Genomic DNA, 27,999 nt, shown 5'->3' on the forward strand with positions numbered 1-27,999 from the left:
GTCCTTCACACTTGGCAGATGTTATAGTAGACGGTGTGCGCCTGGCTCGGGCCGATAGAGTCGCATGTTGTCTCCAAGATGCCGTCTTTGTGGGTATGGATCTCTGTCATGGGAATGTTGATGCTGTAGGAGTTAGTGTGAGGGTTCTGTGTCCCATAAGATGGCACCGACTGTAGGTATATGCAGAAATTTGTTAGAATGCAATATTTATCTCTGCCTCCCTGAAAATATTAGTATGGTACAGTAATTTCATTGATTAGTTTGGTTTTGTACCTACAGTATTCAGTTTGCATCAGAACCTTTTTTAAGGGGCAAAAGTCTTATGCTATGTTCAGACCGCAAGTGCTGGTAGCAGCAAAAAAGCATCTGCTGCTACATTTTTGATGCTTGTTCACATTAAGGTCAGACGCGCGTCAAGAGCATCCTTGATGCTCCTGAGGTGCGTCCAGTATCGTGTCCAGATACTTCTGATGCTTCTGCTGCTCCTGTGTTCAATGGCAGAGAGTGGCTTTGCTATATTTGCTGTTATAAGTGGGTAAAATGTAGTTTTAATATGTTTTGAGTGAGAAAGTCCACCAGAAAACTTTATCTGTGCAGTCAGTTCATCAAGATCCTGATCCTGCCTTCAAATATTATTTCTCTGTCGGAGCCGCTCAGAAATTCTGTTCAAACAGCAGCCTCTGGCCCGGTCACCTTTTGGAGGTTTTCCGCTACTGTTCCGCGCGGCTAGAAGACGTTTTACATAATCCAAACTGCAGGCACCAGAATAATAAAATCGAAAATATTTTTGCTCGCAGGTTTCAACATTTGAAGTTAATTTAGGCGTTAATAAACTGTTTCAGAGGAGTGATCATAGCGATCAGCATCAGCAGTGCTGTGTCTCTCCCTGCCAGCTCAGAGTTCAGCTGCTCTGACTGGTCGATGTAGCGCATCAAGCAGCAAAAGTTAATTTTTCCCAACTCCAGCAGCTGCTGCTTGAGCAGCAATATGACTTTGCACGTAAACTAGCTGCTTCTGCTTCCTCTAGAACGTGTGGTCTGAACATAGCATTATGCTATAACCCAATGGTGTCTGATGTGCTTAATTGTTTAAACTCATGCAGCTTCCTTCAATGAAACAAGCCTGAAACATTTAACAGAAGACACTTAGAAGAAAATCTCTTTCTATGCTGATGATTTGTGATTTGGCATGATGAAATATCACAAGAATTATTTTCTTTGGTTTTCTCCCTCTGACAGCTAGCTCTTTATTTTGATAGTGCTTTCTTCCTTGATCACTTGTATGTGGTTCTTTTCTACTAAACTGGAAAAGTTGCCTCTGCCATTCTCACAAAACCCTCTTGACCCAATGTATGAGACTTTAGCCTAGACAGCTAGAAAGAATTACATAGAACATAATTCAGCCTGGTAAACCAACCCTGTGAGAAGTTCATTGTTGCTGCTTTTTGTTTATACCATTGATTTGTATAACCACCCTACTCTGCCTCCCTGTGCCAGTTTCAACGATTCATGATGAGGAAAGATTCATTGCTGATAAAAAAAATTTGAACCCTTATATATTTTCTGGCTTTAAAACTACTGGAAAATGAAAACTTCAGGTGTCTTTTTACCTTTCCTGTTTCATTTAGTGGAAAGTCTTTTCGACACAGGTGTGCAATGATCCCGGCAGCCAGAGCATCTCCAAGGACATTGATCATGGTCCGAAATCTGTCACTTTAAAACAAGAAGGAGGCGCTTGGTTAAAACATGATTTAAACCAGCTGTGCTCCAATACAGGACATTCAATAATACTTGATACTTACAGGACCCAATCAATAGCCACAATCAATGTGATGTCATCAGGAGGCAAACCAACAGAGGTGAGCACAATCACCATGGTAACCAGTCCGGCCTGAGGGATCCCAGCCGCTCCAATGCTAGCAGCTGTGGCTGTGATACTAGAAGATCACCCAAGACAGCCTATTAGTGCTAATAGGAAATCTAGTTGCTTTTTATTTATGCACTTAAGAGCAAATAAGAGTTTCATCTGCGTACAGCAGAATCAAAAATACACAGATCCACTTAAACTGTTTCTCTTCACACAAAAGGAAAGTCTTCATTAGTTTACCTGATGGTGACCAACTGGCCAAAGTCCAGCTCGTAATCGTTGACTTGAGCAATAAAGATGGCTGCCACAGCCTCGTACAGTGCTGTGCCATCCATGTTGATGGTGGCTCCTACAGGCAGGACAAAGCGAGCGATCTGCCGGTCAACGTTACAGTTCTCCAGCAGGCACTTCATGGTGATGGGTAGGGTAGCAGAGCTGAAAACGAAGAAGTTTCACTACTTTTTATCAGACCTGGGGATGATTCAGGATGTTGGAGCAGGACTGACCTGGAGGAGGTGGCAAGCGCAATGACCAGGGCTTGTAGCAGCCCCCGGATGTAAGTGAAGGGATTCTTCTTGGTGAGGAGAAAGAAGAAAAGTGGGAGAAGGATGAGGCCGTGGACGAAGAGGCCAGTGAGGACGGTGATGCCATACCAGCCCAGTTTCTTCCCCAGCGTGCTCGGGTCCTGCATGTCCAAGATCTTCCCTGCGACCAAGAAGATGATCCCGAACGGGAAGTACCTGAGGAGATGTAAACTGTCCTGAGCTAGATCCTAACTCCCCTCCACCCAAAAAAAAAACAGAGTTTCCTTTACACAAGGTTTCAGTTTCTAAAATGGACCATTAAGAAGGGTTAAGATAAATGAAGTGAAAGGTTTTTATTTTCTTGGTGAAAGGTTTCTTTCACCAAGAAAGTAAACTATTAATTTCTCATAAATATATCTTGTGGTGTAAAAAAAAAAGCAAATTAACCAAAATCAAACCAAACCTCCTGACCCATTCCAAATGCTTGCTATGCATCCAATTTAACATCCAGGTTTGTTCCCTGGACACATAATCAAACATTTTTGTAATATATATTTATAATGTGGGAAAATTTACAAATAAAAGATATCCGAATGATCTGGCTTTATCCAAGTTTTAGTCCCCTGTTGCTTTTTTATTCAAATTCAAATCAAATTCAAAATATTTTATTTATTCCAAATGGAAATTAAATTATGCAGTAATGAGAAAGCTTTTTTTTCATACTGCTTCACATTAAAAGTTTAATTTAAGACAAAAAAAATTATACACTGCAAAAACAATCTAGAAATAAGTAAAAATGTCTTAAATTAAGTAAATTTACTCTTAATTTGAGCAGGTAAAAAAGATATTTGCCAATAGAGTAGTTTTACTCTTAGAATAAGATAATTAGATAATGTGTACTTGAAATAAGACAAGTTGTTTTTTATTATTTTAAATGTAAATTGTCTTGTTCCATTGGCAGAGTGTCTCACTTACCTCCTCAATTGAAGAAAAAATGCACTTATTTCCAGAAAAAATTACTAATTTAGATTTAATTATTTTGCAGTGTACATTTACCAAACAGTTTATGAGACATTTTCTGTCTGAACAATTTCCTGGTCAGGTTCCCCTGAAAATGATCAGGTATAGCTGCAGAATTTAAAGTAAATTAAAAGCAACCAAAGTCCAAGAGACCCATAGAAAGCTATGATAACATTTTTCCAGACAATTTCAACTCACCATACAGCGGCATTGATGATCTTCATCACACACTCATTGATGCATTGACAGACGTTGACCAGCGGTAATCCACGCTCCCCCATCCTGCCAAGCAGCAGACCTTCACAAGACAAACAGTCATTTTAATTTCTCAAGAACATCCTAATGCTGTTCTGGACAATTTTTTTTTATCTGATTGAAATGTTCTTTCTGGAAACTGGAATGAAATAAAATTTCAAATAAAGTGTAGTCTGATTCTGATCCTAAATATAGTAAATAGTATCCTAAGTGTCCTGCATGAAGATTTAACGTTTTTTATTTATAAAGCTTTTATAAAAAAATTTTGGACTCAGTAGGAAACTTCAGGGTGTTTGTGTTTAATCCTCCTCCTCACCCATGGTGGCAGAGAAGATGACAATCCCAAGGACATTCATCTGCTGGCTGCTGCCAGGACTCGTCTTGTATATGACGTCTGGGGGCGGAGTCAGCTCCAGGTAGACTGTGCGTCCTTTGGGGTCGCTGTCGTCGGGCACCACGTAAATAAAGTTAGTTGTGATGGTTCGGGTTGGAACTCTGAGTATGGGGATCAGGTCTGTTTTGTACTGAGGGATCAAAGTCAGGTTGTCACAGAAAGGAAACGGAGCAGAACTGATGGTAACCTCAAAGTTGCGCGGAACTTACCTGCTGGAACGTGGCTTCGATCAGGTTGGATGGCACCATGTTTCTGCACAAGAATATGATAATAATTATTACCAGCTGAACTTGATGCTGTTTCCCCCTGTTTTTGCCTCTTTAATGGCGAAAGAAAACAAAATTGGCAGTTTTTTGTGCTTTTGCTCATCTAACATTTACCTGGACAGCAAAGGCGAGCAAACCAGTCTCTGCTGGGGTTTTTTTCACCTCAACAGAGGAAGTTTGCAGTATGTTTGTTTTATATCTGTGAAGATTCTGTGTTATCCAGGTCATGGTCAAGCTTGAAAAAGTTCAGTCTAGGCAACAGTGTTAGGATTCCAGTTTGTGTGGGTTGTTTTTTGTGTTTTCCTCTCTTGACCACTAGGCGGTGCCCTGTCCTCGTTGGGCCTCCCTGCACACCTGCGGCTCGTTGGGTCATTACCAGAGGAGTACTTGAGCAGCGGGCTGTCACCACCTCGACGCCAGAGTGTTTGCCAGTATTGGGTACTCTAGCCAAATGGAGATTAGCAGAGTCTAACCTTAGCATTGTTTCTCTGAGTCTGAACTTGTTTTTTGTCTTTGTTCTTGGGCAGGAAGACTTCCTGTGTTACTGGATAAGCCTGGACCTTCTACCCCTGGAAGGATTTACTGAGTCTCACTGAGCAAGGGGAAAACCTCCACATGACCCATTCAAGTCCGCTCCTGGAAAACCAAGTGACATTCCGCCCCTTTACTCCTCTGGGTCGAACGTATGTCTGCCTGTCCACTCTCCAACAAGTTCCCTCTTCTCTGGATTAACCCCCACAAACTGGATCCGAGGATAAACCAAGAGCACCCCCAAAAGTGAGTGCCTCTCCAGCAATATTAAAGCCTATTTTCTATTTTCCCACTGTCCCCGAACTGATCACTGTGATCTCCCCTTCAGAGTTTCCGGTTCCGGTTCACCAGTCCCCTAAGTTCCAGCATGGTTTCCCCACAGAGTTTTAATCTCGATCAGTGTTTGCTAACCTACAATAAACCTGTTAAACTTTTACCCTTCTTCTCTGAGATGTTCTCTGCATGTGGGTCAGATCTTTAAAGCCCATTATAACAAACAGGACATTAGTGATGGGGAGCAATGAGATTAATATACTGTAGGTCTAACAAAGAATTAGGGGGGACAAAAGGTGGTTTTGATCCTTCCAACTGGATTGACCAAGGAGGTCACATATGGGGTGTTAATGGTCGTCAGGGGGTACTGATGAGTCCTAACTCCCTCGTCAGAGTGGTTTTGGTCACATGCCTCCGGAGGAGATGTAAGGACAGCGGTACATCAGAGAAATCCGCCCAGCAGACAGTGCCAGAGCAGGGAGAGAGAGGGCGGCGGCTGGCCAGAGTCTGCGCTGCAGCTAAGGGAGGACGTCAACTGTCCCTCTGTGCTAAATTGAAACAGCTTTATTTAAACCCTCTTACACACCTTACAAATCCTAAGAGTATTCCCAAATTCATCCTTTATCAAAATAATTTTCTTTATCTTCGATTTTTGACTTTGAAAAAAGCTTGTCTCCACTGCACACCTTCACTGTAGGTCACAGCACATCCAGTCCCTGGTTGGGTTTCGTGAGACAAATCTAAACTAAAATACACATTTTTCAACTCCAGCAAATTTTGTCTGGTGCATTTCTCAAGGGCTTTCTCTCAGAAAAATGTGTGTTTAGACCAGACAGCTTTATGAACCTTGGCCAAATTCAAAGTAAATCTAGGAAGTGTTTAGTCCTCAAACATGATGCAGTTGGAACCCTAAAAGTAGCTGGTGGACAGGAAACACAGAAGAGGTAATCAGACTTCCTTCTCTCCAATTTTAATGCTAGTAGGTCGGCTAGCTAAATGATTGTAACAAAGCAATATTGTATTACATCGCTTTTTGTTGTGGATCCCGGGTCTGCAACCTTTAAAATCATAAGAGCATTTTTCCCTGAGTCTAGCTAAAAAAAAGGCATTTAGAGCTGCAACTATTAAATTGCCTTTCAATAAATCACTGCTTATTATTGTTAAATATCTGATATAGCAAATATATTGCCATTTCAAATAACTGATACTTTTAGCCTTTAAAAAAGGGAAAACAATAAAGTGTTTCGTAAAGATGAAGCTTGGATTTTTCTAAATGATTTCTAAATGATTTCTAAAAAAAATTCTGTTTTTTAATGTAATTCTGAAAATTGAATCAAAGATTCTTTAAAAAATACCAAAGCTTCTAAAACTGGTGTCTTTTATTTTACTAAATTAGTTGATTCTTTATGACATTTTTAAGGCATTTTAGAGAGTCCAAAGAGCCACATCTGGCTCCAGAGCTGCAGGTTATAAACCTCTGGCATGTAAATTTTACACTACATATATGTGCTTGTTGAAGCTCACAATCAGGTTTTTGCTTGATACAAACAGTTGCAAAAGTTGATGTTTAAGCAGCTTAGCAGCAACCACTGATTCCAATGGCATGCGATGGGGAGTAGGTGTCACAGTAAAACCATGTAAGACTAATCAAAAACATAAAAGTTCATCAGAAATAAATTTTTGCTAGTGTGAAAATTTATATTCCATTATATATACCGCTAGAGTTGACTCTGAATGGCATAAAAATGCACAAAAACCACCAAATTATGAACATCCCCTTAAATAAATCAAAACAAACTAGGGCCATTTGCATTTGGTTATATAGTGTTAAAGTCGAAGATGCCATCATAGATCAATTTCTACAAAGCCACTAATTTAGACAAAGCAGACAGCGCTATCAGGACCTTTTGGCAGGGAAGTTCATGAATCAGTCTCGTCTGCCCAGAACGTCTCCAGGAATCTTGATCGGATTAAAATATGTTGGAGAGGGTGCTTCCCCGAGAGAACAAATGGATGCTGGACCATGTGCAGTCCAGTGTAGCACAGTGCTCCTGCTATCAGCAGTATACCCACAGATTTCTTCCTGTGGACTCCATGAAAGATTAAGTAATAAGTACTTGAACACCTGCTATTTTGCAAGTTATCCCACTTAGAAATCATGGAGGGGTCTGAAAGGGTCATCGTAGGTGTATGTCCACTGTGAGACACAACTAATGATCTAAAAAATACAAATAAAAAACACAGACCTTGCAAAATAGCAGGGTGTTAAAATATCTATATTTCTCACTGTAATTGGAACATTTTGAAAAAAACCTACCAACAGGAACATTCAGAAATCAGTGATTTTATAAGTCAATGGTCATAATGTTTTTGCTGTTAAGTGGTGGATAAAGCCCATTCATTAGAACAGGCAGGAATCCTCAACATATTTCAACATTAGGATCAGTATGTTAAAAAAAAAAAAAAGATAAGCACACCTGAACATGTATCATGTAGACATAATATAAATATAATCTGGAAGAGTCTTGTCAGTTCCACCTGCGATATTCCTCACTCAGCTCCGGCCAGTCAACTCGGGGGGACAGCACCTTCTACAAACACAATCATCTTGCAAGATCCCCTTCAGCTCTTGGCCTAGCTTCTCTCTTCCACATGCAAGCCAACTTTCACCCACCCCCACCCCATCTCCCCCCTCATTCTCAGTCCCCCTCACCCTCTGGCTTACTCTACGACCAGTGTCCGGGCCCCGGTGGAAGACTACTCTAATCCTTTTCTAGGTTACTCATCCAAAGGTACGTCGATTTACAGCTTCAAAGTCTTCTGCCGGGGCCCGAACACCAAATAACTTATTTTGTTTATGTCTTCTTCTGTCCACTTAAACCCCAGTCTGCCTCGGCAGATGGCCACTTACACTGAGCCTGGTTCTGCCGGAGGTTTTGTCCTGTTAAAAGGGATTTTCCCACTCCACTGTCGCTACATGCATGCTCAGTGTGAGGGATTGAGGAGAGTCAATAAGTCCTTGCAATTAGCTGGTTTTCCTTAGATAGAAAAATGTTGAAGAATATGATTGTGTTGCCTGTATAAATAAATGAAACATTTTCCAATTGCAGCTTTTCACTGTTTGAGTCTCTCCCCGTTGAATTATTTATTTTAAATTGAGGGTAAATAACTAATATCTCTGCCAGTTGGATCTCCCTCTGTTATCTACAGCATCAGAAATCCCTGCATTTGTTGCAACATAATAAAAAAAAAGGCTGGAACTGTTCCTTAGCTCCACATTGAGGGTCTGGAGGGTTCTGCACACTCAGAGGTCAGCAGGATCACGGTCAAATATCCGACCTGCACTTGTCAGTGCGTGCACGAGAGCTTGGTCTGCTAACGTGCAGCAGCAGAGATCACTGCCTCTGCTAATCTGTCACTCATCCTGCAGGATTACCAAAAATACACTGATCAGCCTGCACTCTAATGGGATGATAAGGGGGGTGTTGAAGCAAGTCCTGCGGTTTGCTGACCCTCGGCCTGTAGGTATCGATCACTTTCCTTTAAAACACGGAATCCTCTCTGCTTCATTCATGAAAGTGAAACAAGCAGCACCTCTCAACTTTCTTCCCCTTACACTGAAATAAGCTGTTCATTGCTGGACATTACATCATTGTTGAACGCTAGCCAATCACAAGCTGGCATTGGAAACAGAGCATCAGAAGGGACACACCTCTCCCCCATTCTGCGCCTGATCTTTTATAGTTTACACTTTAACTTATATCCCAGTTTTCAAATTAGATTTTTGACTAAATACAAACTAAGAGTTGCCTAATGAAGCAACTGTCAAACACAGATGCTGTGTGGAGAGTTTATCTGGTAGAATGGTCATATGCAGACTGCAGCTGCATAATGAGGCTCTTCAAAAACAGATTGAATGATGATGAAACGGATGAAACTTGTTCCCTCAGAGGGACTGAGAAACCACCACTGTTCCAGTCCCCATGCAAATCTAACAGGAGCAGACGGCTCAGTAAACAGAAGATCTTGCACGCACTTGCTAGTGGATGGCTGATCAGGATCAATATGAAGGCTGGAGAAAATTTTCAATAAAGGGAAGAATATTGGATCTATTCTCTCTAGCCAGCGCAATGAAAAAAGCAGCAGACATTGCCCCGCCAGCAGCTGGTGTTTCACACTGCTTACTACGCAGGACTTTGATCTGTTTTTAAGTTCTAAACAGATCAGCACACAAAATTTTACAGAATGACGTTGGTGGTTCAGAAAAACAGCTGAATCCTCCTGGAGTAAACTAAGGCGGTGAAATTACCTCTGAGGACAAAATGACACTATGACTGTGAGAAGTGACGTCACTATTTCAATACAGTGGTGAGTTCAGTCATTACAATCTACTACAATTACTCATTGCTTTTTTGATTAGGGACCCAATTATTTTCAGTATGATACTGTGATGTTAACACAAGAAAACACTGGTCTCTCAACATGACACACACCTTATACTGATGGCTCTCACAACACAATTACATCGGACTCCTTTGACCAAAAATTCTAAGTGTTTGAACGTTTGGATCTACTAGATGGTGCTGCTGTTTGTGAGACGTATCGTGTTCACTTCGTTTTTTTAACTGATACATTCTGTGGTGCTGCTCAGGCTATTTCCTTCTGAACTAAATTCTCTTTTCTGTGATATCTCTAAGTTACTATTACTGCCAAAAGCACCTTTAAACATAGCTTCTCCTGCTGCACTTTTTAAAAAGTTTTATTTTTGGCGGTTTTATTTCTAGGCTAGCTCTAACTTAGCACCACTACGGCCGCTCTCTCTGTCTCTCCTGACTCTTTTCCAAATCGTTCTAAATCTTCATCTCCCTTCCTTTCTCTGTGTTGGTTTGTGTAACAAGTTTAGTATTTTTGTAGCTTTCGAGGCAAGGGTGTCAGAGTTACAGTTCCGGCTTTCATTATTTGAACATCCAAGAGTTAGACCAGGCCCAATATTTAACAGCTCCAAGTCACCAAGACTAGTGACACATCCATGTAGTGGTCCTCCAACAGTTCCTGAGCAGCCAGGAAACAGCTAGGTGGTACGCATAAAGCATAATCCTGGATTTTTACCCACAGGTCACCACAAGTCCATTAAAGTTTCTAACTGATTTTCCAAAGTCAGTGACACACCTGTCGAGAAGGCCACTCTGGTTATTGCCATGTCAGAAACATGGCATTAAGCCGGCGTACACTGTGTGATTTTTTTCAATCGTTGCACGCAGCTGCTGCTCACACTGTATGATTAACCGCAGGGTTTAGTCGTACAGTGTGAGTTCACAGCTCACGATTTATGTTCCGCCCGACACTCTGATGCGATCTACCTGCTCACACTGTACGACTAAAAACCACATCGGACTGAGTTCCACAGTGAGATGGAGCTGCTCTGTAGCTCTCTATCTTGAATCCAAACAAATAGAAGGGGGATATTCAGCCTCTATAGTAAACCGTGCTGCCTTGTCAATTTGTGCAATTTTGTGCTGAAAGTCCTTAAAAGACATGTTTTGACAAAGACATGGCTGAGCAAACGTGGCTACTACGGTCTGTCAATTTTACAGACAGAACTGCATTTCACTCATTGCATCCCTGCCATGCTGCTGTTTCAACATATTCTCATTATCAGTGCGTATGAAATCGGACGAAAAGTTATGCACACTATTTCGACGTTTTTCCTCAAAAAACCACATCAGTGCGCATGCGCTGGCAGACAGAAAAAAAAAAGCAGATCCGCGGACGAACTTAAAACTGGGAAAAATAGTGCAATCATCACTTATTCATGTCTCTAACTACGTTGCTTGCTGTTTTATATCTTAGGGTTATGGTTAGGGTCAGGGTTAGGGCTAATTGTAATTTATATTCTATATTCGTGAATGGTGCGTCAGACGAAAAAAACGTCCAAAACGTACGAAATTACGGTGCATAACTTTTCGTACGATTTCATACGCACTCATAATGAGAATAGGTTGGCTGTTTTTACATCTGACAGAAAGAATAAAAAGAAGAATCTAACCACTAGGCCCAAACTCCCCTGGTGGATGTGTGGTTGTACACATTTAAAGTTTCTTGAATTAATAAGGTATCCATTGTTTACTGTTGGAAAGCTCTGCGGACTCACCGATGTTACCACTCCCTGTGCATGTGACCCAAAAAGCCAAAATAGTTGCTATTTAAGTACATTTTGATTTAGCCAATTCCTCAGATATTTCTTTAAACACAAATAAAAGTGAGGCTCTAACCTGAAATCTGCTCTCTAAGAAGGAACATCTGCATTGATGGGCAGTGATTATGGATAAAAACAATACATTTTTCTAAAATATTACATCACAGAAGTTCTAGAGTGGTGCAAAATGAAAGTATTAATTTTACTGTCAAAAAATATAATACTTGACAGTGTGGTTCCGTCACTATGCCTCCTACTGATGATGCGCCCTGTCTGCTTGGCCAAAGGGATACTAGTCAACACACATTACTTTCACCCTGGAGTCTGAGGATCAATTCTGTCTGGGCCCTCTGTTGTGTACCTTGCTACAGTATATAAATAATTGTTTTATAAGTAGTAACGAGTCCAAAATATGTAAATATTTAATTCTGGTTTTAATGTAGACATCAACAGGATTGGATTCTTTAACAATAAGTAGGTTGAAGTCTCGTGAGACAGAGTTCAGATGTTACTAGATCCTGGTAGCTCCATAATAGAGCTGAGAAATGGTTTATTCTCAGCAGTATATTTCTAAGATTCAAGCCCAAAAAAAAGAGAAAAAAAAATCAAAAGTGCTGGTGACCATCAGTCAAGCTTTTGCCTACTTGAGGATGCAATAAGGCTCAGAACACGCGCAACGGTTTCCACTTTTCTTATTAACTGGTGAGATAATAACTGGTTTGGTTAGCAGTACAGAAGGAGAGCAGGCGAGCACTACTTTGCCACTTATTGGCAGGGAGGAGTTAAACTTGTAGCTACCACCTTAAAATAAAATATATTATTAGCTCTTCAAGGTACTAGTTGTTCTGTAATGTTCCATAAAAAACACCTGAGGCCTGATTACTGGTTAGTGTAGCCTTGTGTTGCTCTCTCCTGGCCAATTCCCGGTAAAACCCACAGATGTTTCAGATGGAAAATAGAAACACGAAAAAATTAGGTCTCTGTGAAGCTGATCTCTTTTTTGACTCTAAAGCAGATAATTCAAAAAAAGAGTTTAACAGAGCAGTGACCCTCTGCAGGGGACAGATGACCTTCCCTCACCTGATCAGGTCAAGCAGGGCGTCTGCTGAGGTCATGACCGGTCCTCCACCCAGACGGTTACTCTCCATGTCTGTCCCTGCTCCAGGCTGGATGATGAGGACCAGCATGATGCCGACCACGACGGCGATGAAGGTGGTCCACAGGTAGTAGGTGACAGTGAGGACGCCCATCCTGCAGCACGCCTTGGACTCCATGGAAGACAGACCAGACATCAAGCTGCAGACAGACAGGAAGACAGACGCCTAAAGCTGGAAGTCCGACACAGATAACCTTCCGTAGGAGCTGCAGGACCAAAATTTTATCACTTATGTGACTGTTTAATGTTTTACCCTGGGGCATTAAAATAATACACGTCTTTCAGTATGTCCAAAAACATGAGATATGGTGACTTGCATGGAGGTTTGTTCACACAAAGCTGAAAAATATCAGAAATAACCTTATAGAAGCAATTGCTACTGGCCATCAATCTATCTGAGGTTATAAAACGATCTCCAAACTACCCAGTACAGAGGAGAACGTCTCAGGTAGCTGCTTATTATCCCAACAGCTTCAGTCCCAAGATCAGAGCAGGGAGTTCAGGGAAATTAACAAAGAACTGAGGTCTACATGTTGTCATTTTGTTTTGGTTCTGTTCAAGTTTTATCTCCGAATTTTCATTGGTCTTATTTCCATTTTTGTGTTGTAGTTATTTTTTACTGTGCTTGAGTTCTTGGATATTTCTTATTTGCCCTCTTGTGTCAGTCTCCTTTTCCCTAGCTCCCTTCTTGCCTCCTCTGTTCACACCTGCTCCCAATCTACTAATTAGCCTGGTCTTTGTTTCTTTCTCCCATATAATCTCCTCCTGTTCAGTCACTCTTTGCTTGTTTATTCATCATTTCTTTGCCCCTTATTGTGAGTATTCCTGGTTTTGAGTAGTTTTGAAGTTTAATGGATTTATGTTTTTGCGTCTGTTATCCTTTTTGTTATTAATTCTTCAAGAAACCACTCCTGCTTCAGTGTCTGCATTTGGGTTCTGTCAAACCTCCACTCCACTGTGAAATATTTTAGAGCAGTGGCAGTATCCAGTACCCTCATTGAGGGGGGATGGCATCCCCCGCTTCTGTAACATTTTATAATTGAATGTGTAAAATTTCTAATATATATTAACAGCAGTGGCAATAATATTGCCCTTTTAACATTTTGCTTCCAAGTAGCCTGAACAAAATAAATAAAATCAAACAAGTGGCCTACCATGACTATGAAGCTGATCCCAGTTGGAAATTTGTTCTCTGCATTAGTCCCTAACTATGTAGGGGTAGTGATGGCCTTGTCAGTCCAGGGACTGACCGCAGATCTACTGTAAGGTGCCTTGGTCAAGACCGGTGTACCTGACATGTAACAACCATAACAACCATACCATGCATATTGCTTTAGGTTAATAGACTATATTAAGTAAGCAATGTAGGTTTCCAAAATAAAAAAAATTTCACCATCCCCTTCTTTCTTTTTTTTTTTACAACTAGACTACTGGCTGTACTAGACGTAATTAACAAGGGGGGGTTAGGATAGGGCCCGCATTTTTTCGTGGCAGGACCGTTCAAAATCATAACACAAACTAGGGCAAAAACTCATTGTTTAGTATATAAACTGAGCCACAAAGTCAATGCTACAAACTTCTCACCGAACAGATAAAAACAGGGATACTTTCTTAGTATGGACGAAGTTTAAAGCTGTAGTTTCTAAACAACTGTTAAACTAAATTGTCTGGAGAAAATATTAAATTGGTCCAAAAGACAAATCAGCAACAGTGTCTTCAACATCATAAGAAGCCACTGCAAAAACTGATCTAAATAAGAAAATAATTCTTAAAATTAGTGCATCTGTTTTTAGTTTGACCAGAAAAATAAGTTGATCTACCAAAGGTATGAAAACTTCTATCTTTAAAACTATATAATTTGATAGTATGAAACAGAATTAAAGTTGTTTTCTTTTTTCCTATTCAAAATATGAATCATCTTCCATCTGTAAATTGTCTTAACTCCTTCAGTCAGGGGCAATACTCTAAGAAAACTTGACCTATTAATATTTACATTTTTGCTGTGTGTTTTCACTACAAGGTTTAAAAGCAAGATGTTACTTAAAAGCAGGATTTAGGTTAGAAGAGCTACATCTGGATGAAGGACAGGACTTATAGGACTGTGTCCTCTGAAAACAGACCTGAAATATTTGGAGTATACCAAAAAAAGCAGATCAGCACAACTGCACCAACCAACCAACCAACCCTCCCTCCCCCTATTTATTCCATCAGGGTCACAGTGGGGCCAGTACCTATCTCTGGCAGTCTATGGGCAAAAGATGGGGTATACCCTGGACAGGTCGCAAGTAAATTAACCTTAAAACCATGTTTTTTTACTATAGGGGGAAGCTGGAGTACCCAGAGAGAACCCATGCATGCACAAACAGAATATGCCAACTCTATACAGAAAGACTTTGGGACGGGTCTCAACCCAGAACCTTCTTTGTGCAGAAATTGTGCTATAAACTATACCACAATGCAGGACCCCGACTGTAAAACAGTGTAATGTGAATAATATAAATAAGTCAATCTTTCATGAAATCAGCATTTTCTCCCTTGATTTAAGCAAATAGGCAACATATTTAAAATAAGAAAAAAAAAAATCCATTATCTTATTTCAATGGAATTATATTTAATTATATTATTTACTTGTTTTTAGATCAGTTTTGTTGTGTGTTGGTGGAGGGATAATAGCTGCTTACTTTGCAGTTCCAGGACCTGGATGTGTTGCATCAAGTTAATGCTATCAGCTCAGGTACCATTAAATCAATGATAACAGCCCTGAGAGTAAATCCCTTCAGGTTTGGCTTGATCTCTTTGAACTCAAAGCCAACAGGAAACAGCTCCAGAGCTAAAGACGCTCCTGTTATAACCACTTTCACAACATTTGGATTAGAATATGCTGACCCAGTTTTATTGCTCTTACCTGGATGTGATGAGAGGAAGGATGAGCATCTTTAGCATCCTCATCAGGAGCTCACCAGGGAAAGAGAAGTAGATCTTAGCCTGTAGGAAAAACAAAGTCCCAAGATTTTAAGAAGATTAAAATATGTTTGGCTTCTGTGCAGAAAAACATCACAGGGAAGAAGGTTATAGGCAGAGATGGCAAAAGTACTCACTTTCCGTACTTGAGTAAAAGTACAGATACTTGTGTTAAAAAATACTCTGGTAAAAGTGGAAGTACTGATTAAACGTCTTTACTCAAGTAAAAGTAACAAAGTACAGGCTTGTAAATTTACTTAAAGTATAAAAGTAAAAGTAGAAACCACTTTTTTCATGCCGTTTCCTACATTTTAAATGGATGTCTGCCAATAGGACTAGATCTCCGTTGTGTTCATTTTCAATCATCTCGTCGTCCATGCTACTATGCTAACGCCACCGCCACCAAGCTGCAATGATTTGCCGCCAATGAATACCGCCGAATCTGTCGATTCATTTTGTAGTGGTGCGTCAAATGCAACGTAGATTCCCATCCAATTAGATTGAATTTGGTATTGATGACGTGAAAAATAATAACGGTAACTCCACTGAAATGATTCCAAACTAAAGTAACGAGACAATTTTTTAAAATGTAAGGAGTAGAAAGTACAGATATTTGTGTAAAAATGTAAGGAGTAGAAGTAAAAAGTCGCCATAAAAATAAGTAGTAAAGTAAAGTAAAAATATCAGAAAAATCTACTTGAGTACAGTAACGAAGTATTTGTACTTTGTTACTTCCCATCTCTTGTTATAGGTTAGTGATTCTTAGCCTGGATCCCTCCACCTGTCACAGGTGGTGCCTATGCACACATGCAGGTCCAGATCTCTATCTGTACAATAAAACCGCCTGATCATTCGCTCTAAGGTCAGGGCTGGGAAAGAGTTGGGACATTCCAAATAGTCGTCAGAAGCTGCTGGTTATATAGTTAAATATTTGTTTGATTACTGATGTGATGAAGGACAATAGAGCTGCCCAGGTGTGCTGCAACATCAGCAGAGCAGCACGGTCTGAGGTTAAATAAGGACACTTGAGAGGGTTTACAGACAGACAAGGAGGACATATTTTCACTAAACTGTTACAATCTAAGACAAATCTGTCTCAGAGAGACCGAAAACAAATCCTCCATGGATCACAGCACTGGTTCTCTTCTCAGGAAGGATCAGAGCAGAATATTCCTGCTAACGAACTGGGGTCTTTCTGAGGGCAGGGGAACCACTGAGGGCCTTTGTTGAACCTGTGATGGCATCAGCCATCTTCTATGATGCAGTTAGTTGGAGCTGCAGCTTATCTATAGGTGAGAGCAATAGGTTAGATAAGCTCATCAGGAAGATCAGCCCTGTCCCAGGATTACCCCCGACCCAGTGCAGCTGGCTCTAGACTGAAGGACTGTAGCAAAAATAGCATCTGTGTTTGACAACAACCCCTCTGCATGTACGGAGCTGTCACAGAGCTGGAGGCACCCAAGGTGCACAAAGGAAAGTTTTCACAGATCCTTCCTCCTAGCATCTGTCAAACCATAGAATCATCACTGCTCAAAAGAAACTCAATACGTTTTTAAACACCTATTGCATGTTGACATTTTATTCATTCTTTTAAATTGTTTGTTTGAGTTTTCTCTGCAAACTGTACATGTTAGGAGTATTTTTCAAAATACTCTGCTCAGTTTCACTCTACTCAAACTTTTAGTAACATTTAATTTTATGTGTTGCACCTTATTTATTATGATTATGCTGCACAATCTCTTGTTCTTACTGTCTTTCACTCTGTTGCTGAAACAGCTGAATTTCTACTCTCAGGAGCAATAAAGGACATTACATTGATCTAAATTCTCCGTTACCAGGAACCACATCAGTATTTAACACTTTATTTTTATAGTCTATATTTGAAGATGTATCTTTCATGAGTGTATCTTTCAGCTCTTGTTGTTCTTTATGAAATAATTAATCCTAATAACTACCATGTAGTCCAGAACGGATGGTATGTGTTGTAATTGTCATTGTATCTATGGATTTAGACAGCCAAATATTTTTTTATTAATGCATTGCCATGGGAAAAGAATATAAAATTGAAGAAATTGTGTAATTAATTATAAATTAATTATAAAGAAAAATCTTCCATTTATGACCACATTTAAACTTGAAAAATTGAAGCCTGAATAATTGACAGAAACCTGAAGCCAGATCTAATGGATCATACATTAGTGCTTTGAAAGGATTGCAAAACACCAACTATAGCACTTGAGTTTGAGAGTCAATATTAAGTATTTTAATGTTGTTTACTTTGAACAACGTCCCGCTAGTATGAAAATGTAGATTTTTTTATTTAGATTTCAGCAAATTAAGTTGTTTTTCTCTGTCAGGTTCATCTTGGTGCATTTAATGACTACTAGGAAAACAAATAACGAATTCTATTTTTACAGATGGTAAATTAATGCATCACCGTGTCCATCTATACATGCTTCCCCTGAAATTTTAACAGCACCAGCAGTGATGAACTGGTCTGAAACCAGTCGGTACTGACTGAACCTGGCTGACCCAAGAACCTCTAATGGTAGCACAATAGATATCTTTTGAACATTAGAATTAAAAATACCAACCAAGCATCAATAAAAACCTGAATGATAAATGGAAATGCTTTTTATACTAAAATATCTTTCCTGATGACATAAAACTTTTTAAGTCTCTAGCTTCACTTCACTATTTCTGTCCAAACTGTTGTAGAATCTACATTTCTAAAAGAAACGTGTAACTTTAAACCTATAGGGCTAGTAGACCTGTAGCTCCCAGATTTAGCGCTGTAGAAAACTACTAGCTACTCTACACTTTTACCAATTACATATGTGATTAAACCACTTTGGGCCAGCAGATTGGGGAGTCATGGAGTTCCTGATAAATCCAAGGCCACATTTAAATATGAAATCCTAGAACCAGATAATCAGAAATATGTCTGATCAGTTAAGGGTCATTTCTGCTTTGTTAGTGAACAAGTGTTAGAATAGTTTTCTCCTTTGTTTAAGGGGAGCTCAGAACGATGTGCTCTGGGTCACTTGACTCATTCAGTGACAATCCAACCCTTATAAGTTACATCGGAGAGTTGCTGAGAAAGGAAACTAGCATAGAGCATCAATATGCATCATGAGCTGCATAGTTGCCTTAAATCATTTGATGTATCTCAAATTAAGCTAATATTTGGGAAGAAAGTTTTGCAGTGTTGCTTTAAGATAATCAAATTGATTGTTGCGTGATAAACTAAGGCTCTTTACATTGCCTTATGCCCAAAAGATGCTCCACAAATAAAGCTTTGCTTCCTCTTACAGGGACAGATTACTGAGGCTGGATTATGACTGAGGACTGTTAAAAGCTCCCAGGCAGCATTTGACAGAGGCAGTCCGTCCTGCACAGAGGTCAAAGGTCATCTGCCTTTAAACCCACAGGACCGATTTCCCAAGAAACTGATCAACTAAACCAAGAATCAGCTTCAAACCCAAAGGAGCTTAAAGAGGAAAACACCCAGACGACTTCTTTCTCTAGATCCCTGAAAGTCCTTCCAGCTTATCAGTGACTAAAAATAATATAAAATAGTGTAGCTAAACAATCTTTTTTTTTAAACCGCGTTTGAGTCCACACCTGAAAAGTTGTCTCGGCTTTAGGAACTTAAAATAATCTAAGGAGGAAAAAAGGAAAATCAGAAAAACTTTCACATTTTGCTTTTTAAATTAAGTTTACAGAGGATTTTGAAGCTGGTAATTTAGTGTATCTCAAAGCAACATAACGTCTGTTTTAGATGATTGAATCAAAGAAAACCAATTACAAATCTACAACACTGATTTTTTTTTTTTTTTATAAAGTAAATTTATATTTAGTTGTGAAAGGAGACAAGCTGTTCCGTAAATTAGGTTTCTGAAATAAAAATATCAAACAAAGGTTTCAATGAATGAATCAGTTCTTAGGGTTTTATTGGTCTGTGTTGTGTATGGAGAGACATTTGTTCCTTTATGGTTGAAAGCAAACTTTCAAAACTTCAAAAGTTAGTTATTTAATTTATAATGTGTACTCAAAAAGTTCAACCAATATTTTTATATTTTTTCCTAATATTATATAGATTTTATCTTTATCAGGGGTTTTTTCCAAATTTTTACTGTTGTTTTTTACAGATTTTATATTTTCCAGAATTTTTTTATTTATTTATCTTTTTTCCATTAAGGGAGAGAGATAGACTGAATTTTAACGTAGCTCAATTAAATGTATTTATATAGCGCCAATTTACAACTAATTTAATCTCAAGGTACTTTGCAGAGACAATTCAACCAGATTGGTAAAACATTTCTCTCTAAGAAAAACCTGTTGATTGCAACCATGTTGATGGCATTTACTTGCAAGACATGCTTCTTGCAGCAACAATATTCCTTGCATTTGTGTTTGACTCTTCTTCCATCCTTCACGCCAAAAATGCATGTAGCAACAGTGCGGAGGAAAACTCCCTTTGAACAAAAAGAAACCAGCAGAACCAGGCTTAGTGTGAGCGGCAATCTGCAGAGGCCTGGGGTTCAAGGAGACAGACTTATAAAACAAACATAGAAGCACATATATAATAATCATTTCTGTGTATGTCAGAAAATGAAACAGTAAAGTAGCTCCACATGTGGCTCTGTCTGGGAAAGAAACAGTTAAGCAGACGAGTTCTGATGCAGTTTTCATGTCAGTTGAGGAAAGAAATAATCAAGTTCGTCACAGTAAAAGCTGAGCTCATCACTATGTCTAGGAGAGAAATAGAACTAAACACTGGACAACAGGTTAAATATAATATATAATCCAAGGTGTTGACGGCAGCAGCCCAGCTGGTATTTTTCTCCAGAATGGGGTCAGAGCCGAACAGGAGCAGAATGTTACAGTTACAATGACTAAGAAAGAAAGAAAACAGTGAGAGCATAACATTAGAGGTTGAACTAACAAGTACTGCAGAATGGGGGAATAGAGATAGAATGAAGCAGACTTATGAAAAGTGGTCCCTATGTCCTCCAGCAGTCTAAGCCTATAGCAGCAGAACTCTAGAGATAGCTCAGAATGAAATGTGTTTTAATAATTAAATTCTTTTCAAATCTGGTTTTCAGATTTGACCCTGTACACTTCTCAGTGGAACAGCATTTCTATTGGTCTGCTTACAGACCCCTCAGAATGAAAATAAACAATAAAATCTAGAAATAGAAAATATATTTTAAAAGACTAAAAGAAAAATAAGACGTAAAAATAGCAAAATGTAGAAAAATAAAAACTATAAATTACAAACACAATGCAAGCGAACTGTCTCTACCTGCTCATCCAGGAGAAGATTAATCTTTTTACCAAACCAAAAACCAAAAGGATGATCTGAGCCAGCGTTCTCTATAAAGGGACCCCATGAATTGTGTATGTGTAGATATGTGTTCTACATTGGAGCTATATAAATCAACTGACTTGAACTGAATTAAATTGAATTATATGATTTCAATAACCTTATTGTGCACATTTACTTCCATTTTTTAATTGAAAAGGGTTGTTTGTTTTCAATGCCATTGAAGCTAATTTCTCTCCATAGTTGTGCTTGTTGTTAAACAGCTTTCATACAATCGATGGTTGAGTTATCAAATATCCAAACAAGAACTGAAGGTTCTAACACGGGAGCAGAACTCGAGAAACAAAGGCAAACCCAAGGAGAGATTGAGAACAAGGAGACGATATCAGTTCATAGTAAAGAAACATCTTAGAGGTTCTGTAAGTTTGAAAGATCTGGTTCTGAGTGCAGTTCTTATAATTATTTACTGAATATGGCCCCCATAAGTCCTCCTGCTGTCAGTACCTCATTATGTTAGCAGAGGGTTTAACAAGAACTGGGTCAGGTTTTACAGAACCAGAGGTCAACCAGGATTCTGTTCAGACCAGAACCATCTGACAAAGAGAGGCTGATGGTGCACAGAGAAAATCTGTGCTCCGGTTAAAAGACAGCGACACGCTGGTTTAAATTTAAAAAGATTAGCAGAGCAGCTTTAAACAGACCCAGCAGCTAAAAAGGGATTGCTGGCTGCTTCACGTCATCCAACACTGATTCAGGGAAATAATCACAGGAATTGAAGGATGTCTTCTTAAAATGAAAGAAAAGAAATACAGATTTCATGGAGATTTTCAGGAAAATTTAAAAAATAAATCAAAAATTGACATAAATATTAAAGCTGAGGGCGTTCAGGTGGCGCAGTGGTTAGCACCCACAACCCATGTATGGAGGCCTTAGTCTATGGAGGGATTTTTCTGCCAAAACGACTCGGGATTCGAATCTGACCTGTGGTCCTTTGCTGCATGTCTCTCCCCTCTCTCATAACTCAAAAAAATAAAAAAAAATAAAAAAGGTCTGGCTGTGTCAGGATCAAAGCTGGGAATAAAATAATGGACCAGAATAGATCCCAGAACCATGAAACAGACTCACATCAGGGTTCTGCTACAGATTTCTGAAACCGGTTCTTGTCCTGCTGGGTTCTAACAAATCTGAATCAAATAAATGGATGAACACATTAACTTTAACCCCTGGGCCTTTAGAGCTTTAAAAGAAAGCCTGAACTTATTGATCTATTAAATCGCTATGGAACAAACAACTCAAGAACCAGAACTGTTATTTCTGAGGGTTCTGTCTTCGAGACTTTTGGGCCCAAAGAGGATTGGAAATACAAATTTTAGGTAATTACTAGAAAACTGAAAACCTGTGAGTCTGGTGAAGATCAGCAGAAACCAGAGGAAGAAACAAAGTCAGCAGCAGAGGAGACAAGATTAACCTGGAGTTCATGGCGAAGCCAAAGCTGATGTTATTTGATCAACAAGAAAAACCGAATGACCTTCAGCTCCATCAGGACAAACCACATCAAAAACTTAATATGATCACAGGAGGAACCGTTTCTCTACTAGTCCAAATCATAGGAGAAACTATAAGAATGTTTGGGTTTCTGGGCTCATACCAGTTTTTTTTTCTCTTTGAATATTTTATGTTATTTCTGTTTAAATTCATTCATGTTAATATCTAAATAATAATTACTGTCCTGTTTCTGATCACATTTATTGCCAATCTACAGTAGATGTTATTGTTTGCTGTTTATATTAAACTATAATGAGTATAGTGCCAGAGAGCCTCTCCACCTTCATTTTTTTTAAGTGAAAAGAAAAAGTATTTAAACCTGAAATATTTCTAGATCAATAAAGCATCATCGAAAAACAATTAAGTTTTATCATTTTTTAAAAGACATTTCTAATTCCCGCAGTTCCTGAATGCAACAGCAGGGCATATTTTGCTCCAGTCAATAATCTGACACATCAGGTCATCTAAGTCCAGCCCCCACACCAAGGGGTCGGCAGTTTGTAACTGAAAAAAATAATCTTTAAATATCTCTTGTCAGTTTTACATCTTTTTTTCAGTTTCAGAAATAATTTTTAGTTTCAAGTAAACTTTTCGGTGTCAAATTAAATTTTTTTATTTTCTTTTTTTGAGAAAAAGAAAATAAGAATAAGACTTTATGCCCCAAATTAGCTCTAAAAGATTCCCTTTAATGAGGCCAAAAGCACCTTAGCCACAGTTTTGGAGGAATTATTTGAAAATAATATTTCTGCCTGACCCACGGAAACCATTGTGGATCAAATATGCTGCACCTATAGTAGACATTTTGAAAAATAGGGCTGCATGGTTGCATGGTTTGTAACACTGTTGCCTTCCAGCAATAAGGTTCTGGGTTCTATTCCTGGCCCAGAGTTTTTCTGCATGTTTTCTCTGTGCATGCCTGGATTCTATCTGGGTACTCCGGCTTCCTCCCACAGTCCAATAACATGTCTGTTAGGTTAAATGGCTCCTCCTAAAACTGTCCTTGGGTGTGAGTGCATGTGTGCAATGTCTTTGTGTCGTCTTGCGATGGACTGACGAACTATGCAGGGTGGACCCTGGCTTGAAGATAGGCACCAGCCCCGCCGTGACCCTGATGGAAGCGGGAGAAGATGGATGGATATTGATCAATATAATCTGAGGTTTTCAAAGGGACTTTTTCTTAACTGTTAATATCAAAAATTAGGTTAATTAGCTTCTCTAAATTCGTCTTAGGTGTGAGTGTGTGAGTGAATGGTTGTTTGTCCTGTTTGTCTCTGTGTTGCCCTGTGATGGACTGGGGACCTGTCCAGGGTGTACCCCGCCTCTCGCCCATAGACAGCTAAAGATAGGCATCAGAACCCCTCATGACAGAAAATGGATTGAAGGAATTTCAAAAAGACTTTAGACAAAGTTAAACACAAATATATTTTATTTAAACAAAGAACATATTTTCTTTGTTTAAATACTAATAAATCATACAACGGTAAAATCTGCTATACTGGGCATGCAGGTGGCGCAGTGGTTAGTGTGCACAACCCATGTACGGAGGTCTAAGTCCTTGACGCGGCTGACCCCAGTTTGAATCCAGCCTGCGGTCCTTTGCAGCATGTCTCTCCCCCTTTCTTATACGCCCTTTCCTGTCAGCCTACTGTCAGAAAAACGAGACACTAGTGTCCTAAAAACTCACAAAAGAATAAAAGCTGGGATCCTGGTTTTGATGGGAAAATATTATTTTCTGTCTTTACCTTATTACAGTTCCAGATGGTTTAACTTAGACCTGATAACTGTGGAGCTATTATTGATTTGTTTCTGTTTTGTATTTTTAAGCACAAAACCCTCAGGGCAGATTAGGGTATAATTAGTTCAGGTTATCATAACTTTAATGTTTTTATAAATCTTGTCAGCTCATTAAGCTCAGGTTTGAAGCTCGCGTTTTTTTAATAATGAGTCGGATTCTCTAACTTTTTAATTCTTCATCCTTATTCAATCATATTTAATGTTGTGATAATTTCTGTTTTCAACCTCTGACTAGATCAAAAGGTTCGTGCAGATGTTTCAAAAAGTTGATAAAGTTTACGAGACGATAAGCTGCCTTAGGTTTGTTTTGACCTCACAGCCCTCTTCTTAAAGCCCGGGAGCTTCAGCAGAACTCTTACATGTCCAAGCTTCCACCATCACTCCACCTCCACTTGGCAGACTTTTCTATGACACATCTAAAAATCAACATGGAAATAAAAATAGACTTGTGAACTATGATGGTCTGCAGAGTCTGTCCTTTCTGTCAGAACCTTAGCTACAGCAGCTCCTCCTTTGGATCAGAAAAAACAGGCCAACCCATCCTCCCAAGGTTCAACAAAGAGCCTGATGGTGGTTCGTTACTTCAATAGATACTCATCACTGTGGGTCCCAAACAGAGCTGCAGGTGGGAGAGATTTTGACCCAGTTTTCTTTCTAACACATCAACTCAGGACTAAATGTTAAATGTTGCCTGATAAACACCTCAAACTGGAGACATAATTAGTTATTAGCCTAATAGAGGCAGATGGGACTGAAACCAGCAGCCCCTCTGACGTTTCTGATGGACTGTCAGGGTTTGGACTTAAGCTTTTTTTCATTTTATCAGACCTTCCAGATCAGAACTTATTTTTCTAATTAAAGCACCTTCAGAGCTACAGGATTTTTATTGTGTTTCTTTTTGAGTAGGACAGCATGTTTTCTAGAGAAGTTTCGGAAGCTAAGCAAAGAGAAGGACGCGCCTGTAGTGATGCTAAGTTCAGTTCAGTAGCTTTTATTTGTCCCAGTATGGGCAATTTTTGTGCAATAGTAGTATACCTTTCGCACACACGCTCACATTTCACAAATCACAGATGAAAAATAAAAGAAGAAACACATAAAATATTTTAAAAAGATAAAAGTAAGGTGGATAAAAGAGACAGAGAAAAAAATATATGCGTTCAGTGCAGGGGATGAATGAGAGCATAGGCCTATATGCATGCAACATATGGCTATCTGCTTTTCCTAGTAGAGTTTAGCAGCTGAACAGCAGAGGGAATAAAGAGGTGTTTGTATCTATTGGTCCGAGCTGGTGGATATTCATTATGGGGTTTGGTATAATTATCCAAGATGGAATCCGCCTTGCTAATTAACTGATCTTCATACATTTCAGTCATGTTTTTCTGTTGAACACCCATGATCTTACTGCACACCTTAATAATCTTAGATATGGCATTTTTGTTCTTTACATAAAAAAGGGCGCAATTAGGGTGAATAAAATAAAAAGAAACAAAAAAAGTTTTATGTAGGGGGGGGTGAAGCGGCGCAGTGGCAACTAAGCTTTATTAGATCAAAATGGTGATAGAAAAATTAATGTTGACATCAGATAAAGTAGGAAAGTTCCTTAAGGGTTTGTTGGAGGCTTTTAAAAAAGCTGTTTTACTTTAGCTCCAAAAAGGGCAGTCAAATCCTTCTTCATTCGTCGTCCTCTTGGAGTTCCTGAGCTGGTCCAGGCCAGCCGCTGCCTCTCACTGGCTGAGCTGCTCTCTCTGACTGGCATCTTTAACAGCTCTCCCATTGTCCTCCCAGAGCTCCAGAGCGGGGCCAACCAGCTGCAGCCTCTGCCCAGCTCCGATGCACTCTCAGCCCCTGCCTGAGCTCCGGAGCTCCTGCTGCTCTTACCTCTTTTGTTCCAGTGATCCGTCCCAAAGTGAGATAACAGCTTGGAGTCTCACCTGTATTGAGGTACAGCATGAAGTGTCTGTAAACCAACTGTAGCTACATGAATGGTGAGCATGTCTGGAGGATCTGGTGGACCCGGAAAGTGATGCGACTGTTTGGCCTCCCATAAGGAACAACAATGAATAAAGCACAATGACTCACTTTGTTGAATCAGGTGTTTAGTTCAAACCAGAAAGCAGCAAATATAAGCTGTTCCCATTCTATGGGGATGCCAGTGAAGGGCTGTCATCGTTTGACCACAGAATCACAGGTAAAACGTAAGCAGTGCGACATGAGGAGAAATATTAGCAGGAATGGTGTTTGGTTTGAACACATCATCAGATGTTCCTCTGCTCCAGCAGACCTTCTCTGGAACGGAATCCTGCTCCAAGTGTTTGGGGTTTGTGTTTTCTTCATTGCATTGTTGTTTCCAATGGTCTTGCTGTACTGAGCTGCTATTTGTTCCATTAATGATTATTCCACAAGTTTGTGTTTAGTTATCTTGTGTTCTCTCTTTTTTGTATATCGATTTGTTCCTCTTAGATCTTAGCTTCTCCTGTTGATTGTAGTTTCTTTGTGCCAAAGCTCAGCTCTATTCACGTGAATTATTCATCCTTCCTCAGCTTCCCTGCCTTTAGTCGGCCACAGCTGTTCCACGTTTCCTCAAATCGGCTCCTCTGGTTCTTTGCATGTTTTCCATTCAGTTTCAGCTGCATTGAAGCTTTTGGTTGTTCATTCTTTGTCTCTGGATCTTTCTACTACTGCCTGTTACCTGTGCTACATTACCAATGTTTTTGTAAATTATCTGCATTTGCCATACTCTGCATTTCATCAGAGTCAATCTTTTCCAGAAACCAAAAATGTGAGGAGACGTAGAAACAGACCAACATCTCTGTGAGAGAAAAACTGCCTCGGTGGAAACAAAGATTTATCTTATTTTGTGTTTTAATGAGTCTACTAGAAGCTGCAACCTTTAACTGACTTTATTGTCTTAAATGTTTTTGTTTTTTAGACATAAACTGGAAAACAGCAAAGTGCATAAACTCACATCCTTATTGAATGAGAAAGGAAGTATTCAGATGAACCGTTTCTTTTTAACTCTGAGCTTTAAGAGAATTTCAGTCCTCAATGGTTTAGTCTGAAACATTTTTCCGGTCTTTCTGTATAGCATGCAACAAACACCAAACCTGTCTTAAAGCAAACAGAGATGCAGCGATTGAGTACTGAAACAGAACCTAACGAGGACAAACTGTCCTCGTTGTGTTTTTTTTTGTACCGCCTTACGTATGCGTCTGAGCCTGGCACGCTTTAGGAAAGTCCTGGTTCCGCCCCTGCTGGAGGACCAGCTTGTCAAACAAAATAAGAGAACCTGCATAGCTGGGGGGGAACCTGACAGAACTTTAAAAGCAGAGAGTCAGAGACCCTCAGTGGACTCTGCTCGCCTGGTTACAACTGTTGGACCCAATGGTTTCAGTTCTGTACCTGTGTTGACAGCTCCGTTCCTCTCAGCATGAAGCCCAACGTACAGCCAGTAATCACAGCAATAACTGACAGGGTCAGCAGCCCATTCCTTTTGCAGAAGTCCCTCACGTTCCTCCAGCGGACCCTCCTTATCCTGTCCATCAGGTAGGCCTTGACCTGGTCCACCGCAGTCCTCCCTGTGGCTCCTGGAGTGAAAGGACTCTGGTTGGAGCAGGTCTCCTCCTCGCTGCTCTGTAACAAAAGCTCCTCCATGCCCTCAGAGGTGTCGGGGTCGTCCTGGCACCGAGACAAACCTGTGATATCCACAGAGAAGCTCACCTTTTCCATGGAAGGATTAAACAATCAGCGAAGAGAGCCAAGCATTCCTGCAGGACGGCTGCAGTCAGACTTTAAGAGGCTTAGGGTGTGGGGGTAGAGAAAACCTCAGCTGTCTTTGTTGTGGCATCTGTTGTTGTTTCCTGCAGGAAAGTGCTCAGAGGTCACGGCTGTT

The 27,999-nt window shown here is 39.8% G+C and overlaps 1 protein-coding gene across 1 annotated transcript; it reads right to left on the reverse strand.

Annotated features, from left to right (window-relative positions):
• Positions 1–5: 5 nt before the first annotated feature.
• Positions 6–27,997, reverse strand: slc1a8a (solute carrier family 1 member 8a). The gene is made up of 11 exons (XM_038297257.1): positions 27,510–27,997; positions 15,387–15,466; positions 12,406–12,621; positions 4,269–4,311; positions 3,982–4,189; positions 3,609–3,708; positions 2,373–2,606; positions 2,107–2,301; positions 1,802–1,936; positions 1,610–1,712; positions 6–170 (listed from the first exon to the last, which is right to left on the reverse strand). The coding sequence occupies exons 1-11, from the start codon at positions 27,834–27,836 to the stop codon at positions 6–8; spliced, it is 1,806 nt and encodes a 601-aa protein (XP_038153185.1). The 5' UTR covers positions 27,837–27,997.
• Between the last annotated feature and the right edge of the window lie 2 nt (positions 27,998–27,999).

The sequence above is a fragment of the Cyprinodon tularosa genome, unplaced genomic scaffold (genome assembly GCF_016077235.1).
Source record: "Cyprinodon tularosa strain WSP-4 unplaced genomic scaffold, ASM1607723v1 ctg385, whole genome shotgun sequence".
In the NCBI taxonomy this organism is placed as follows: domain Eukaryota; kingdom Metazoa; phylum Chordata; class Actinopteri; order Cyprinodontiformes; family Cyprinodontidae; genus Cyprinodon; species Cyprinodon tularosa.

Bases quoted from the DNA above. Each gene is read 5' to 3' on its own strand.
- slc1a8a (XM_038297257.1), bottom strand. From the start codon at position 27,836: ATGGAAAAGGTGAGCTTCTCTGTGGATATCACAGGTTTGTCTCGGTGC. The intron at 4,312-12,405 runs GTGAGGGAAGGT...ATTCTTGTGCAG, and splicing joins GCCCTGCTTGACCTGATCAG to AAACATGGTGCCATCCAACC. The intron at 2,302-2,372 runs GTCAGTCCTGCT...CTTCGTTTTCAG, and splicing joins GCGCTTGCCACCTCCTCCAG to CTCTGCTACCCTACCCATCA.